Source organism: Pantherophis guttatus, chromosome 5 (genome assembly GCF_059756535.1).
Source record: "Pantherophis guttatus breed Tessera chromosome 5, ASM5975653v1, whole genome shotgun sequence".
In the NCBI taxonomy this organism is placed as follows: Eukaryota; Metazoa; Chordata; class Lepidosauria; order Squamata; family Colubridae; genus Pantherophis; species Pantherophis guttatus.
Window position 1 is genome coordinate 38,245,115 of NC_142067.1, and position 17,541 is coordinate 38,262,655.

General features: G+C 36.1%; 1 protein-coding gene across 1 annotated transcript in view; it reads right to left on the bottom strand.

Annotated features, from left to right (window-relative positions):
• Window positions 1-17,147, bottom strand: part of PROS1 (protein S) — a 41,142-nt gene extending 23,995 nt beyond the window's left edge. Inside the window, exons 1-3 of the mRNA XM_034413555.3 lie at window positions 16,385-17,147; window positions 1,848-2,005; window positions 1,140-1,164 (exon numbers count right to left, since the gene is read on the bottom strand). Of these exons, the coding sequence (XP_034269446.2) occupies window positions 1,140-1,164; window positions 1,848-2,005; window positions 16,385-16,469 (268 nt within the window). The 5' untranslated portion in view covers window positions 16,470-17,147. The remainder of the gene's footprint in view (window positions 1-1,139; window positions 1,165-1,847; window positions 2,006-16,384) is intronic.
• Window positions 17,148-17,541: the final 394 nt, after the last annotated feature.

The window sequence follows — 17,541 nt, forward strand, 5'->3', positions numbered from 1 at the left end:
ATAATCTTGATACTTCACGCTCTGTATATGCTAATGTCGCCACTAATAATTAACCCATCTCTGCGAAAGCAACAGATTGAGAGAAGGAATAAGAAATCAACATTGCAGTTACTTTTACTTAGGGGTGAACCTAGAAAATTTAATTCTTTGTGGAAATAAAATCATACAAATAAGCCTAATTTGACTCTCATTTGTATTATTTAGAGATAATATTTACTTAGTATTGTAAAGGTAGAAATAATCACCTGAGTCTATTTGTTATCCAAAATATGTAATAAAGGCAAAGATGTTGCATGGAACAGCATCACTTCTACTAGGCCCTTGTATACCCATTTCACCTCAGAAATTTACTAGGCTCCATATTCTGTCACTTTTTCAGGCCCTGTACACTCCTTTGCACTCTCCCTTTGTTGTAAGGTCTTAGATTTTAGCGTGATAGTGTAATGTATTACTAAACTGCTAAGCTACTGCCACTGGTTCATACTGAAGAAATATGTGCCCATATTAAAGTAACAGACAATCAAGTAATCAGATAATCAAAAATAGTCTTGATTACATAAAATCTGGTATCAGTGAATAGAAAAATAAAACTGTTCAAGGATACATCTGTGCTGCACTCTATGTAACAAAGAAAGCTGATAAAATTGTAAAGAAGGTATTTTTCTTTATAGTTTATCTCAACCAAAATGAAATAATTAGATAATAAAGTGTTGATTAAATAATACATTAATTACATTAATTAACAAGTTAGTAATGGCAGTTAACTAAACTTTTGTAACAGAAATGAACAGAATCACATTGCAAAGAACATGCTTTAGCAAGTGTTCCAAAATACTTTTAGATCAGACTCTACAGTGCCATTCCAACTAGATAACAAATGATATTATATGACACTTTTTTCTTTCCTTAAAAAAATATAGGTGCCACTTTGTGCCAAGCATGGGACTTTCAGAACAGTCCAAAGCTATTATACTGTAACTGTAAAAACAAAAAGTTGGTCATAAAATCAGCACTAATTAATTGAATAATCAAAATTTTGCTACAACCAAATTTTTTTGATGTTTTTAAGTTTCATTAAAAAAAACCTGTTATCATTTAAACAGTAACATACTTTTTAAAAAAACCAAACGTAAACTTACCTAAATACCTGGGATAGAAATAATCCTGTTTTTCAAAAAAAAAAAAAAATTAATTAGAATGTATATGAATTGATAAGAAGTACATACGGTTTGTTTAAAATAATGACTTGTTTAATAGCTGGACTATAATGTTATAAAAACATAGTTTTCTATATTTAATTGTATTAAGAATATTATAAGTTTAATCTGTGCTTTTTAATGTAAATAAATGTATGTAACAAACTATCATTTTGAAAATGTATGAACTAAAAACAATGTTCATATATTTCACAATTATAACCTGTTCACTGGAACCCATTTTATTGCAATGCCCTAGAACCTAAGGGTGATCTGGTTTGAAAGAACCAGAACAGCTCTCACAAGATTCCTATGGACCAAAGGGGCATTCTAGGCTCACAACAGTCCTGATAGAAGACGTGTTCAGTGTGACCTCACCAAATCCCAATCAGCAACCACAGTGAAGCATCCCAGATCTGGTCCACAGCAAACAATGTGTAGGAAGAAGAGGAAAACTGCTAATTTCAAATTGGAAAAATGAAATGACTTTTGATTGCTTCAACAATGGTGACCCCAATATGACAAGGACAAATGATAAAAATCGTTACCAAGGCATGTGTGTGTCATGATTAAGACAAAATGAGGATGATTTCTCTGCCATGATTATTTTAATTTTGGGGAACAAAACGCCATAGGTCAGAGAGCTCTTACCGTTTCGGGGTTATTTTCAAAGATTTCCCTGGCTTCTTCTCTATTGCAGTATTCTTCAATACACTCCCTCTCCATATTCCCTTTCTTGCTTTCTTCCATAAAGGAATTTGCACGACGTTTTCTGACCAAAAAGTCTGAGGCATGTTTCTGAGATAAAACTAAATGAAAGCAAACATTTTGTATTAACAACCTTGTCTTGTGTCATCAAGTAATGCCAGAAAATAAAATCAAACTTCTTACAACTTTGAGGGCTGTTTTTAAGTCAACTTACAGAACTGGAAAGAAAGACAGAGCTTTCCTTGATTTTCCTAAATCAACTCAAAAAGTTTAGATTTTAGAAGAAAACCTCCTATACTACTACCTCTTACAACACAGTAGACAACACAGTATCAAGAGTTGAGTCCTTTAAGCTTCTAGGTTCTATCATATCTCAAGACTTAAAATGGATGCCTAACATCAAAAACATCATCAAAAAAACTCAATGAAGAATGTTCTTTCTGCGCAAACTCAGAAAGCTCAAACTGCCCAAAGGGCTGCTGATTCAGTTCTACAGAGGAATTATTGAGTCTGTCATCTGCACCTTCATAACTGTCTGGTTTGGTTCTGCAATCCAACAAGACAAACACAGACTTCAACGGATAATTAGAACTGCAGAAAAAACAATTGCTACAAATCTGCCTTCCATTGAGGATTTATTTATTTATTTATTTATTATTCGTATTTCTATGCCACCCAACTCTCCGAGGACTCTAGGCGGCTTACAACAAAGACAGTATGAACAATATACAATAAGAGATGTTTAAAAAACCCATACACACCGCTCATGGCCGGATCTCGCAAGATCGCAGCGGCAAGATCAACGGCCCCAAGCCTGCCAGAAAAGCCAGGTTTTCACCATTTTCCAGAAGGCCAGTAGGGTGGGAGCAGTCCAGACCTCAGGAGGTAGCTGATTCCAGAGAGCTGGGGCAGCCACAGAGAAAGCCCTCCCCCGTGGACCCGCCAGCTGACATTGTTTAGCTGACGGGACCCAGAGGAGGCCAACCCTGTGGGATCTTACCGGTCGCTGGGAGCTATGCGGTAGAAGACGGTCTCAAAGATAGCCTGGCCCTAAGTCATATAGGGCTTTAAAGATAATAACCAACACCTTGAATTATGACTGGAGACCGATAGGAAGCTAGTGCAGCTCACGGAGGATTGGTGTAATGTGGGAGTACCTAGGTGCACCCACGACCACTCGAGCGGCTGCATTCTGGACCAACCGTTTATTTATTTTATTATTTATTATTTATTTGATTTTTATACCGCCCTTCTCCAGCAGCACTCAGGGCGGTGAACAGCCAAGGTAAAACATAGCATACACAATTTAAAAACATTTTAAAAGATATTAAATGATTTCGGCCCACAATTTAAAACAGTCCAATTAAAATCAATTACAAATTAAAACTGAAAGGAGTAGCCCCATGTACAGCGCGTTGCAATAATCCAACCGTGAGGATCTATACTTGTGCAGTATACAGAGGATCTGTATACTGCACAAGTCAAAAAGACGGCTGTGAAAATATCTACAGACCCCTCACATCCTGGACATAAATTGTTTCACCTTCTACCCTCAAAGACGCTATAGGGCACTGCACACCAAAACAACTAGACACAAGGACAGTTTTTTCCTGAATGCCGTCACTCTGCTTAACAACTAATTCCCACAACACTGTCTAATAATTTACAAAGACTATATTACTATTATTCTTCTCTTCCTTACTAGTATCTATCTTTTCCCACTTATTACTATAACCATGTTGCTTGTATATTTCAATTATATTGTTTTTATTTGTTTCCTAGTATAATTTGATAGCTTATTAGTAACTTTGACTATCACTAAGTGTTGTATCTTTTTATTCTTGATGAATGTATTTTATTCTTCTTATGTACACTGAGAGCATATACACCTAAGACAAATTCCTTGTGTGACCAATCACACTTGGCCAATAAAGAATTCTCTTCTATTCTAAAAAAAAGAAGAAGTGAAAAACACAGAATTCCACAAACTCACCATGGGTATTTTAGGTTAAATTATTAAGAATATGTCTTATAAGCGGCTATTTTTAAATTTATGAAGTCGATATAGTAGTTCCTTTATATAGCTCATCCTTTATCCTCAAGAATCCCTGCAAACTTTGGCCTGTTTCTTGAACCTCTGCTTTTTTCAGTACTATCTCTGATAATGAACTCCAGAGAACTCAAAAATTTCATTGTCTTTTATGAGAATTTATATGAATAGTACTTTGTTAAGACCAAATTGTGAATTTGGCTTATTTTCCTTCTTGAATCAATATGACTCTTATTTTGCTGTTTTTAAGTATACCAAAATTTCTTTGCACACAAATCCTCCTTCCTTTATGAGATGACTTTCTGCATTTCCTCTTGAGCAATTTTTTTTAAAATAAAAGGCAGAGTTAATAGCAAATAATTTTGCTATATTTATAAATGTCATAATCACTCACCATTTTCAGTAGAATGTATATATCCCTTTGTGTCTCTGAGCTTGGTTGTTTGCTTGGATCAGTTCACTGATATTACCTAGTTGAGCAATGAACCATCTACAGGCAAATAATCAAGCTTAGAAACAGCAAGCACCCCTTTTTCCAACCTGACTTCTTAAATTATGATGGAATTAAAGATCTGGAACATGAGTTTCAATTCTAATGTTCCAAGGTGCAGAACTCAGATCTATCAGTTTATACATATGCTCCAAAGTGGGGAAAGTCTATCCTTTCATACACTAAATGTCATTGTAGCAATGTTTCTTATATTCCATAAGTAATAACTATCACAAATGTGCCATGGTGTTAACAGTGTAATTTTGTGTGAAACCTTGTTGCATAAAAATCCTGAACCAGGGGTGAAATGCTCCTGGTTCGGACCGGATCGCCCGATCCGGTAGTGATGGCGGTGGGTGGTTCGGAGAACCGGTAGCAAAAATCCCTGCCCCCGCCCCCCATGCCAGCTGAGCAGCAGGATCATCAGAGGCTTTTTTTTTTTTTACTTTTAAAAGCATTTTTTCTACAAACTCTTCCGATGAAAAAATGCTTTAAAAAGTAAAAAAAAAAAGCCTCTGATGATCCTGCGGCTCAGCTGGGATAGTCAGAGGCTTTTCTCTCTTTTTTTTTGGTTTTAAAAAACAAACTTTATTAGATTTTTAAAAAAATAAAATTGTATAAAACATTCACAACCTTAAAATACAATCAACAGTATCAACAAACAACAAACAAAGTATATATAATGTATATAAGTACAAATATATACAAAAACTTATTTTCTTTTTTCCTTAATGACGGTGTATAATTATTACTTTTAATTTCTTACTAAATTTTGACTTTACCTTCTTTTCCATTGGTTTATCCACTCATACCAACTGTCCCATATCTTAAAATATTGTGAGTCTTCCTTATCTTTCAATTTCAACGTTAGTCTATCCATTTCTGCACATGTATAAATTTTTTGAATTATTTGCTGCTCCGTTGGCAATTGATCTGTTTTCCAGACTTGTGCTAGGGCTAACCTAGCTGCCGTAATTATATGTAATATTAGGTACTTTTTTTCTTTTCTAATGTTTTGTTTAAGCATTCCTAACAAAAAAAATTCTGGTTCTAACTCAATATCCTCCGCAATTATTTCTGATATCCAAATTTTTATTTTTATCCAATATTTCTTAATTTTTGGGCAAAGCCACCAGACATGAAAAAAGGTTCCCTGTGCTTGCTTACATTTCCAACATGTTGGATTGAGATTTGCATCCTCGCCAATCTCGCAGGGGCTAGATACCATCTGTATCACATCTTGTAGTGGTTCTCCTTATATGCTACAGATTTTGTTATTCTATAGTTGGTTTCCCATACCCTTTCCCATTCTTCCAATTGTATGTTTTTACCAATATTCCTTGCCCAAGCTATATTTGTCCTTTGACTAGATTTTCTGCTAGGTTGAATTCTAATAAGTATTTGTAAATCTTTGAAATCAAATTTCCATCTTTAGCTCCTAATAATTTGTCTAGTCGGTTGGGATTTATTTCGATTCCTCCTTCCTCACTATCTTTATTGTATCTAGTTTGTATTTGTAGGTAGGGCTACCAATCTATTTCTATACCTTGTTCCCTGAGTTCCTGCCGTGTTTTTAATCTTCCTTGGGGATCCAGTAATTCTTTATATCTTATTAATTTATGGAGGGCTAGTGTGTTGGGGTGCGTTGCCGCCTCCAATGCAGATATCCAGCCGGGAATCTTCATATAATGTTTATTTTTAATTTCGAACCAAGTGCCAATCAGTGAATTTCTTATTATGTGGTTTTTAAAATGTTTACATGTTTTGTTCCCGGCGTTCCACAAGAAGGCATGCCACCTCTTTAATAAATCGTGGCCTTCCAGTTTTAATAGTCTGTAATTATCCAAATTGACGCCAAAACCACCTCTAGATCTATCATCCTGTAATATGTTTAAATTTATTCTTGGTTTTTTCCCTCCCATACGAATTTTAATATTATTTTATTCAAATTTGTAAAAAAGTTTTTCCCTAATTTAACTGGAATAGTTTGAAATAAGTAGAGGAGCCTCGGGAGTATATTCATCTTTATCACCCCAATTCTTCCTAGCAATGATAGCTTTAGTTTCCCCCATCTTTCTAAATCATTTTTAATTTGTTGTACTAACTCTCCGTAATTATTATCTTTTATAGCCACATTCCTAGTTGTCAGATTGATATCTAAATATTTTATCCTCTTAACTGCTTGTAATCCTGATTGTTTTTCTAACTCTTCTATTTGTTTTGCTGTTAAATTTTTAGTTAGTATTTTGGTCTTATCCTTATTGACTTTTAAACCTGCCACCTTACCAAATTTCTCTATTTCTTCTGTTAATTTTAATTCTGTTTCTAATGGATCCTCTATGAAGAATACAAGGTCGTCAGCGAACACTTGGACCTTGTATTCTTCTCCTTTAACCTTGAGTCCTTTTATATTTTTGTTGAGTCTGATTCTTCTAAATAGATTTTCTAGTGTTAGAATAAAAAGTAGTGGTGAAAGTGTGCACCCTTGTCGTACTCCTCTACTTATTTCAAAAAAAATTGTTAGTTCCCATTGACTATATCTTTGCTCTCTGTTTTGTGTATATTGAAACTATCATCTTTTCGAATTTCTCCCCGAATTTCATATTCTCTATTTGTTGTGTCCTGAATCTCCAGTTGACCCTATCAAACGCCTTTTGTGCATCCAGAAAAATCAGGGCTACCTGTTTCTCTGGATGCACCTCATAGTATTCTATTACATTGATCACAGTCCTTATATTGTTTTTAATTTGTCTTGCCGGTATTCTGCAACCTCTTGGCCGAAGAGGTGGTAAAAAAAATGCTTTGAAAAGTCTCTGACGATCCCAGCTGAGTTTCCTGATCGGAGGGGGGGGGATTTTTAAAAAAGCCTCTCTGACGATCCCAGCTGAGTTTCCTGATCAGCAGAGAGGTATTTTTTTAAATGCCTTTCTGACGATCCCAGCTGAGTTTCCTGATTGGCAGAGGCTTTTCAAAGCATTAGAAAAAAATGTTTTGAAAAGTAAAAAAAAAAAAAAAAAAAAGTTGGCCATGCCAATCGTCACATTACCACCCTCACCCCCCGCCAAGACATGCCCACAGAACTGGTAGTAACAAATTTTACATTTCACCCCTGTCCTGAACCCAAACAGCCATGCTGTATGTATGCATATATCATTATTTTCCTGTTCTTGTAGTTTTTCTGGGTATAGTCAGTTGACACAATCCTAAAATATTTCCAAGAATTGGTTGTAAAAATTTCTCTATCTCTAGATAATGAAGCAAAAAGATAAAGAAATCATTTATTTGGGAATCTTGTTTATCAGACTTTATGAAAACTATGCTGTTAGGGTTTGAGAATCAGAATAAAGGTAAGTAAGGAATAAGGAATACAAAGAACAGTTGTCCATTATACTACACAAAGCACATTGAAATAAATACATCTCCATTTCCGATCTGAAATATTGGCAGATATAACAGTCTTGTTACAGTGCCAACACACTGTCAATGCTCTCTTCATCACTCCAATATTGTGAGGAGTAGTTCTTTAGTGAGAAAAATCATTCCCTTTAATAGCAAATGAAAGTGATAACTGCTAAGTACATAGTGCTAATTTACAGAGTACTTGTAAAGCACTGGGGGGTGGTAGTTTTTAAGAAGAGATTGGATAACCATTTGTCTGAAGTGATGTAGGGTTTCCTGCCTAAGCAGGGGGTTGGACTAGAAGACCTCCAAGATTCCTTCCAACTCTGTTATTCTGTTTTCTGGTATGTAAGTCTAAGTGCTATTCCTATTGCTAGTTCTACTGCCATATTCACTATCCTCCTTGTAACATTTCAAATTTGTAAATACAGGTAGACCTTGACTTACAAGATTTTGCTTAGTGACTGTTCGAAGCTACAACGGCAGTGCAAAAACTGACTTACACACTTATGTTTTTCAGACTTATGACTATCATCACAGCATCCCCATGGCCATGTGATTTACATTCAAATGATTGGCAAGTGGTTCATATTTATGACGGCCACAGCGTCCCAGGGTCACGTGATCCCCTTTTGTGACTTTCTGACAAGCAAAGCCAGTGGCGAAGCCGTATTCACTTAACAACCATGTTACTAATTTAACAGCTGCAATGATTCACTTAACAAACGTGGCAAGGAAAGTCGTAAAATGGGGCAAAATTCACTTCACAAATTTCTCACTTAGCAACATAAATTTTGGGCTCAATTGTGGTTGTAAATCGAGGACCACCTGTAACTGTTTTGTTACGTTCAGTCTGTACAAACTGTGAACATCTGTAAAGAATTTATAAATAGTAAGTATATATTCAAATCTACAAAAAGTGTTATGTTTAATTTTGAAATCATGTAGCAGTTTGGTCAACTGCTGTTTGCATAGGCATTGACTGAGACAAGGAATTTGATCCTTAACCTTTGCAATCAGCTGTAAAAGTTTAAAATAACTGAATAGTGTTTTCACTGTAGGGAACAGAATACATTTCTGTACATATGTTTAGGTATCTTTTGAATCTGATCTACTTAAGGACAGATGGACATGTCTAAAGATAGAATATATACTAATTTTAGGCTGTAAATATTAATATTGGATTCTTTCCAATCTCTTTCCAATAAAAAATACAGAATATTTGAGTAATCTACTCCTTTTTATTAGGATAGAGTTTATTGACTTTCAACAGGTACAGAGGTATAGAGAGTTCAAAAGAAACACATACAGCATAAATACATAAATAAATGTGAAACTTTATTGAGCAATTGTTCAAAATCCTGGATGTTTTGTGTTTTCAAGATCTTTTCTTCTAGTATAGATGACTGAGACAAGTGGCCTTTTTATTTTAGATCAATGGAAGTCAAGTGCTCTTTCATTGGTTGTGACATAAATTGACAACAACAATAGGTGCATATGTACAGGAAATATGCTTAGGAAACAAGACCAAGTAAAAAGTTGATATTATACCTCTATCATGTATCTTACGGTACCAAAAGAAATTAGAAATCACTGCTTTTTGTTTCTTTCTTTTCCTTTTTCCGTTCACTTCATCCCCTCTGCCATCCTCCTTTTTTCCATTATCTTTATTTTATTTCTATTTTATATTAATAAAAAAACTTTTACTAAACCCTAATTAAAAAAGGGAACCAAGACCACAATTCCTCTTATAAGGAAGATTTGTATAAATGCATAAATTTGCATAAAAATTAATAAACAAATAAATAAAATTTAAATGACTTCAAAAGTTTAAATATTGGAACAAATCCAACAGGATGATGTTCAAAGATATCAACTGTAAAGAACTTAATTAATATTGGGAAAAACAAATACATAAATAAAGCACCAAGGGATATGACTTAGTAACACCATGCATACGAATGATCAAGGAATATTAGTGGATCACCACTAAATAAGTACAAGCATTTTGATGCAACAGCTCAAAAGGCTAACTGACTCATAGGCTAAATTACTAAAGACATTATATCCCAATTCAAGGGAAGGTAATATATTAAAATGCTCTACGGTTATACAAGAATATTTTGATCAGAGATACCATGAACTGAAATCTTAAAACAAAGCTCTATGAGGAGCAGTTATAAAATGCTAGGTATGTTTAATTTGTAAAAAGAAGGACTAGCCAAAGATAAATAATTGTAGATATGTATCTTAAATACTGTTGCATAGAAGAGGGGAAAGTCCTATTTTATGAAACTGAAGAAGAGTTGAGGAACAAATGAAATGAAAAGGAGATTCAGGCTGATTACTAAGAATTCTTGATTTTTAAGTGTTTTAGTGCAGTAGAAAATCTGATCAGAATAGATAGGCTCATCTTAATTGGAGGTCTTGAAAAGGGAGATGTTTAACCTTTTCTTCACTATGGACAGACCCCCTTTAAATACTTTTTGTGGCCATGGATCATGGCCACGGACCCCCAAGAATTAACTCAAGATTTAAATCTTAACATTTCTTCAAGCCTTCACAGACATCCTCTGACAACATCATGGGCCCCACAGACCACAAGTTGAGAACCACAGCTTAGGGAGTAGTGGCTATACAGTAGATGTAGAATACATAGGTTTTGTTTTATGGGAAATGATCTAGTTGTAATGCTTTTATTAAACTTTTAAAATATTTTTGTTGAATTTGTTCTTGGCTGAAGAAGCCATAGTTGAGAAAACCTCTTTATCACACCTATTTTGCTTTTGTTTTTCTATTTTCCTTTTCTAAAGTCTTCTTTCTTTATTGCAAACACAATATACATAATAAAGATTTGAATTTTTACTGAATCTGTGACTCTCGTTTTGAAAGTATTTCAAGGAGCTCAATCATTCTTGTGCTCAGTTAAGGAGCAGGAGAACTGATGACCCCCTTTACTCATGGGAACATTTATCTGGAGGAAAATAGGTGGTAGCAGTATTTATCAAACAGGCTGTTCCAGGACTTGGAAAGAGGGATTATTGGAAGAGGGACTCCTTCCTCTCCAGAATTAGACAAGTCAACTCACCACGTCACAGGTATATGTGCATTTGTATGTGCTTTATTACACCATACACAAGTATGACTTGCTAGTAATTATGTAGATGTTTGTAGCCTTATTCTATTAGAAATTGTTTCTAATAGAAATAATTATTTGTTATATAATCCTGTTGCCTACAGGCATTAAGATTTTTTTAAAAACACGTTGTTTCAAACAAAGAAGTAATTTAGATGCTGAATGTGCATTTTTCAAATCAGTAAAACATAGGCAACCTTATTACTGCTTCGTTATTACAAAAAATAGACCTCTTTTCTTCTGAAAGTGCTAAAACTGGCAGAAAGTAACTAAGAATTTCAGCAATTCTCCTTTGGTGAGTTCTTTTGCCTATCATAGTAAACAACAGAGCAGAAAATCCTTTTGATTCTAAAGTTCAGAGAAAGAATTTGAATCAATACATACATAATCCCTCGAGAGGCTTTAACGTTACTAAATCCAGATCTTGAGAACACGCCATAGCTTTTAAATGTTTCAAAGAGAAATTTTATCAGCATATGTTACTCAGGGAGGTGGGGGAGAATATCTGTATATCTAAAAAGTAGCACCTTAAAACTTAATACAAGTATTACAATATATCAGTTTTTGTGAAGTACAATCTCCTTCTTATTTCTTCATGTAAAGATGTTCTTTGGACATGAACAGGGTACATTTTTGTTCTTTTATTTTACTATCATAGATGTAAGCAAGGATACAGAAGTTATCTACATCTTTAGCAACCATAGTATTACTGTTTCGAATTTTGTAGTATTATAGATTTCTACTTTATCTCAAATATAAAATTTTATGTCATACCTCACATTCTCCATAGGAGTAGCAACTATTTTCTATTGTTGTTTAGTCACTCAGTTGTGTCTGACTCTTCATGACCCCATGGACCAGATCACTCTAGGTCTCCACTGTATCCCAGAGTTTGCTCAAATTCATGATCATTGTGTCAATGATACTATCCAACCCATCTCATTCTCTGCCGTCCCCTTCCCCTTTTGCCTTCAATGTTTCCCTACATTATGAGAGTACTCATTTTCCAATGAGTGCTCTCATAACATTATAATTAGATAAGAGAATATAGCTTATATAGTGATTATGATAGCAGCTCAATGCTCGTGTTTAAATGCTACTATGCACGGGATTCAGCTTCAATTATTGTATTCAATTATTTATGAAATTTGAATGCCACCTGACTCCCAAGATCATTGAATGCCCTTAAAAAGATCATCATAATTTGTGAAGCGGTAAAATCAGCTATATCCTTAAGGGTCTATTGTTTTAGCATGCATCCAAGCAAGGTAACTTTTACCAGCTGCTCTCTGGTAATACCACAAAACCTGCCAGTTAACTAAAAATGTCACAATGGTGCGGACGGAAGGAATCTGTACACTTTCTTTACAGGAAGATGGAAATTTAGCTTAATAAGACTTTCAACCAATGAGTTAATATAATAATGAAACAAGCGGCCCAAAATATACCCTTGTTTGATGTCTTTCTATATTGAGGTTGCTTCTGATAATACCCCTGATGATTAAGTTATATGTATACAAGTAGTCCTCAATTTACGACCACTCATTCAATGACCTTGCATAGTTATAACTAGCTGAATGAATGGAATTTATGACTGGTCCTTTAAGTTCTAACTATTGCAGCTCCTCCTCTAGTCATGTGATTGCCATTTGTGAATTTCTCTGCTGGCTTTCCATAAGCAAAATCTTATTTTATCCATAAGCAAAATGGGGAAGTTGGCAGACACAGTTGCAAGTCGCTCCCATAAATCAAGCCCCCTTTTTTCTCTTGATAATCCCAGATATGAAGGAATCTTATTTTCCATAGCAGCCCCTGTCTACTCATATTCCATAGTAGTGCATGCTGGTAGCTCCAGACAGCTTGTCCATAGTATAGACTGCATAGTGACCATCTGTGACGCCCCCCCAAACAGACTGCAGCTGCCGTTAAACAACCTGTCCCAGTGGCCCATCTTCAGTATGGAGTTCCTGCCCACAGCACTAGCCCACACCTCACAGCATTTGTACAAGTGCCCATGCTCTTGCCTGGAAGTCCCATCTCTTTTGCTTCACAACTACACAGTTCTGCAACCAAGACTGCTGGTCAAATAACATTGTGATTTATGATTACATCACTTAGGAATAGAAATTTGGGTCCTAATTGCCATTGACACCTAGGACTTTGTTAGTTGCAAAGTCGTGTCCGACCCATCACAACCCCATGGGCAACGTTCCTCCAGGCCTTCCTGTCCTCTCCCATCCTCTGGAGTCCATTTAAGCTCATACCTACTGCCTCAGTGACTCCATCCAACCACCTCATTCTCTGCCGTCCCCTTCTTCTTTTGTCGTCAATCTTTCCCAGCACTAGGCTCTTCTCCAGTGAGTCCTTCCTTCTCATTAGGTGGCCAAACTACTTGAGTTTCATCTTCAGGATCTGGCCTTCTAAAGAGCAGTCAGGGTTGAGCTCCTCTAGGACTGACCGGTTTGATCACCTTGCAGTCCAAGAAACTTGCAAGAGTCTTCTCCAAAGGCCTCAATTCTTTGGCACTCAGCCTTTCTTATGGTACAACTTTCACAGCCATACATTGCAACTGGGAAAACCATAGCCTTGATTATATGTACTTTTGTTGGCAAGGTGATGTCTCTGCTTTTAAGTAAGCTATCTAGATTTGCTACAGCTTTCCTCCCCAGGAGCAAGCGTCTTTTAATTTCTTGGGTGCAGTCCCCATCTGCGGTGATCTTGGAGTCCAGAGAAATAAAATCTGTCACTACCTCCATTTCTTCCCCATCCAGGAATTGAGAGGAACAGATGCCATGATCTTAGTTTTCATAATGTTGAGTTTCAAGCCAACGTTTTCCTTCTTCACCTGCATCAAGAGGCTCTTCAGTTCCTCTTCACTTTCTGCCATTAGAGTGGAATCATCTGCATATCTGAGGTTGTTGATATTTCTCCCGGCAATCTTAATTCCAATTTTTAATTCATCTGGCCCTGCCTTTCTCATGATGTGCTCTGCATATAAATTAATAGGACTACCTGTATGATAATATAGTTTACCTATAGATGCTCCCTCAATTTTATTTCATGGAATGTCACTGGTAATCAGAAAAATAATCAGAATCATAGTACATTTTTCAATAAAATTTTATAAAATGAGGGTTTAATCCAAAACCATACCATTTTCATTAAACCTATATTGTTTTCATCTAGCCAATTAGGCAATATAAATATCTAGCTTAAATCTTATTTATAACACTCAGCAGGCTAATTGGTTTATAATAAGAAAGATAATAAGCTTGATTTTACTGTTAACAGATGTTGATCTTCATTCCTAGGGTATTGACTTATGCAACAAAGATAACTGCAACACCTTTGGACTTATCAATCGATATTAACAAAAGGGGACAAAGTTTTCTCTTGAACGTTTTCTTACATTTAGCTCTGCTAATAACTTGTTAATCTCAGAGTCTGTAACTAGAGACTATTCACATGAACATTCTGTATTAAACTGCGGTTGTATAATGGATCCAAAATTATCTGCAGATTGGAAATTAAAATGCATTTCAAAGTTTCAATTGATAGCTAACATCCCAAGACATGCTGGGAGCAATACTTTGAATGCATCCCTCACTTAGTTAAAACAGTGGGTGAGATCAAAGTAATGGTAGGAGTTGGCCCTTGATCTATATAATTTATAATTAACTACTAAAGAGTTATTTACAATAACACACTCAAGGTCAGACCAGCTACAGCATTAGAGACAGTTTCCTGTTATTTTTCCATATATTTACATGATGTGTATATTATATATTTAGATTATATTTAATTTTCTTGGCTTTTTAACTAGTTTGTTCTACAATTAACAACGATAGATCATTCTAGCTTTTGCTGCAATATGACACTAACTGATGCTGTAATCTCTACCATCCTTATCCTTCTTTTACTGTCTTCTTTTGGCCACTTGAAAATCTGACAACAGGTTATGTCAAGGTCCACGTGCCAAGCCTAAAGCAGTTCTGAAGAAGTTCAGTGGAAGTTAGATTTGTTGTCCTTGATACCATAAGATTCTGAGAACTTTGGTAAATAATGGGTATCTCAGCGTCCTAGTGAAATCTGTAGAAGTCTACATGTTCCATACCTGCAGTATGTTCCATACCTAAACAGGAAAGTTTCCATACAGATTACTAGAACATACTTAGTCATGGATTTCTCTTTTTTTTCTCTGCAATTTAATTTGCAATTGAAATTGTTATGGAAGGAAGGGAAAACAACCAAAACTATATTATACTTAATGAGGAAAAACGTGGGCTGCTAATGAATCTGCTTTCATCTCCTAATTTAACCTAAAATTAAGATGTTGATCCTTTTTGTCTTGCAAAGTTGAAGGGCTTATTCAGCTATCCTAGGGATACCAGAAAACTATTCAGGCATGAAATCTGCTGCCCCTAACTCTTCTGCATCTGTTTCAAGCCCACACAGTCACCTGATTCCCTCCAGGGTAATGAGTAACAAAACCTAACTTTTTTTTTACATCTAGAGGCTGCCTTGAATTGTATGAGAATAAGGAACACAACATTACTTTACCATCAGACACTGGAAAAGCTAAGCATGGTTTAAGCTTGCGTAGGATGGGCATGTATTGAAGACAATGTTATAAGGCTAGGGAGAAACACATTTTCAGTTACTGAAGATTACTGAAGATTTACTGTAGATGCAAATGACAAAAGGTCATTTAAAGAGGCTGCATGCATTATTTAAATGCATTTGTGGGAAGACAATAATAATTTAAAAAAAACACAATTTGCATCCTCTACATAAAATATTTGTTTAAACTTTTCATTGCAGAAGTAATTGTAGTTTTTAAATACTTTTATTTTTAATATGATTTCACAATACCCCAAATGCCCTCCCTTTCTTTTGCTGGGGTTAGAATTTTTTTTCTCTCTCTCTCATTGCAATGATAATTACTCATTTTCCTGTAGCCTCATTACAAATATGGTTGTTTATGGAGATGGAAAAGATATTTGCTTAGTGAAAAAAAATAAATCAGATCCTTCAGAGTTTAAGGGACACATCAGAACCTCTCCGACATTCCTGGCAACCAGGAACCAGATCCACCTACGCCTGTGATGCCATAAACTAGAACAACGTCCCATTAAATTCCGCGAAATTTATTTTATTGAGTAAACGTGCAAGTAATCAGGTTGCATTGCATCCCTAGGAATTCGAAGGACAGAGACTTCTTTTCACAGAAAAGGTTATACAGTAGGTCGGTATAGAATTCTTTCCGTTACTATTCTTTACAATCTCTTCCAAAAGACAGCATGAGGAAGAAAGCACAAAAACAGGTCCAAATTAACTAAAAAAAAAAAACCGCACAAGCCCCACTGAAACTGTCGAAAGTTGGAAAGCAGACCAATGTTACTTACACGTCCTTGCCTCGGAGAGGGAGATCGCGATCGTTGTGATCAAGAGGCAGTAAATAAGCAGGCAAATAATGTCCAGGAGTCTCATTCTGAGAAGCTGAGAGTTAGTAAGCGAACTGGGTCTGCGTTATCTTCTTTTGGAGCTAAGAAGCGGATGCTGGCATCGGCTCTCAGTTGGCGTTTGGCTGTTCACACGGTGCCGGGAAGCGAGGACAATGTTCTGCCCGGTCTAGTCCTCCTGCGGAGCGGGAGGGAGAGGAGACTGGTTGGGGGAATGGCCTCATTCGAAGGCAAGACAGTTCCTGGAAGCGGTCCTGTCCATTTCAAGTGGTGGGTAAACAGGAAGGCCGAGGGGAGGACATTATGGCACTGGCCCAGAAACTGCTGAATCTCCCGGTGGGGCTGGTCTCTAACCGTTTGCTCAAAAGGACCCTCTCTCTCTCTCTCTCTGTGTGTGTGTGTGTGTGTGTGTGTGTGTCCTTGCGTGCGCAAGAAAGAGGCAGAGAGGAGGCGAAATTGCCTTTTTGGTTGCGTTCTTCCCAAGGCTCGTTGCCAATAACACAGAAAGGGGCAGCTCACCTTCAACTCGTTCCTCTTTCCTCAAAGCTGCCCTTCGGCTAGCGTGAGGCTGTATTTGCACAGCGAGCTGGAAACGAAGCCATCAAGAGTTTTAAGCACGTGAGATCCCAGCCTCTCTGGCTGATACCCCAGCTCCCTTTTACGCAATCTCAAGACAATTGGTTTTGCTGAATAAACCGGTGCACTGAATTTTTGGAAAAGGTGTCATGTGATGTCCACTGTTTACAGTACATAAGGTTTCAATTTTAATGTAACGAGGCTTTTTGAAGACTATCCTCCAAAGACATCAGTGAATTGCTATGTATGGCTTTAAATGAATTGCTACCTAAGTAGCTCAGTCTTGGCTTTAATTACATATTACAATTGAATTCTGACTAGAGATAGCTTATTGATGAACAAGGAAGAAGTTTGCATGGCATCTTAAGTGGCATCTGTTGGTGAATCCTAAGATTCACCAACAGATTTTTTTTTAGAAAAAATCTAAATAGAGACATAAACTTATATTATAATGCTGCAGTCCTACATGGACCTGCTTGTCAATGTTACACTCCAAATGCTAGCGAAATCGTGACCCATTGGTG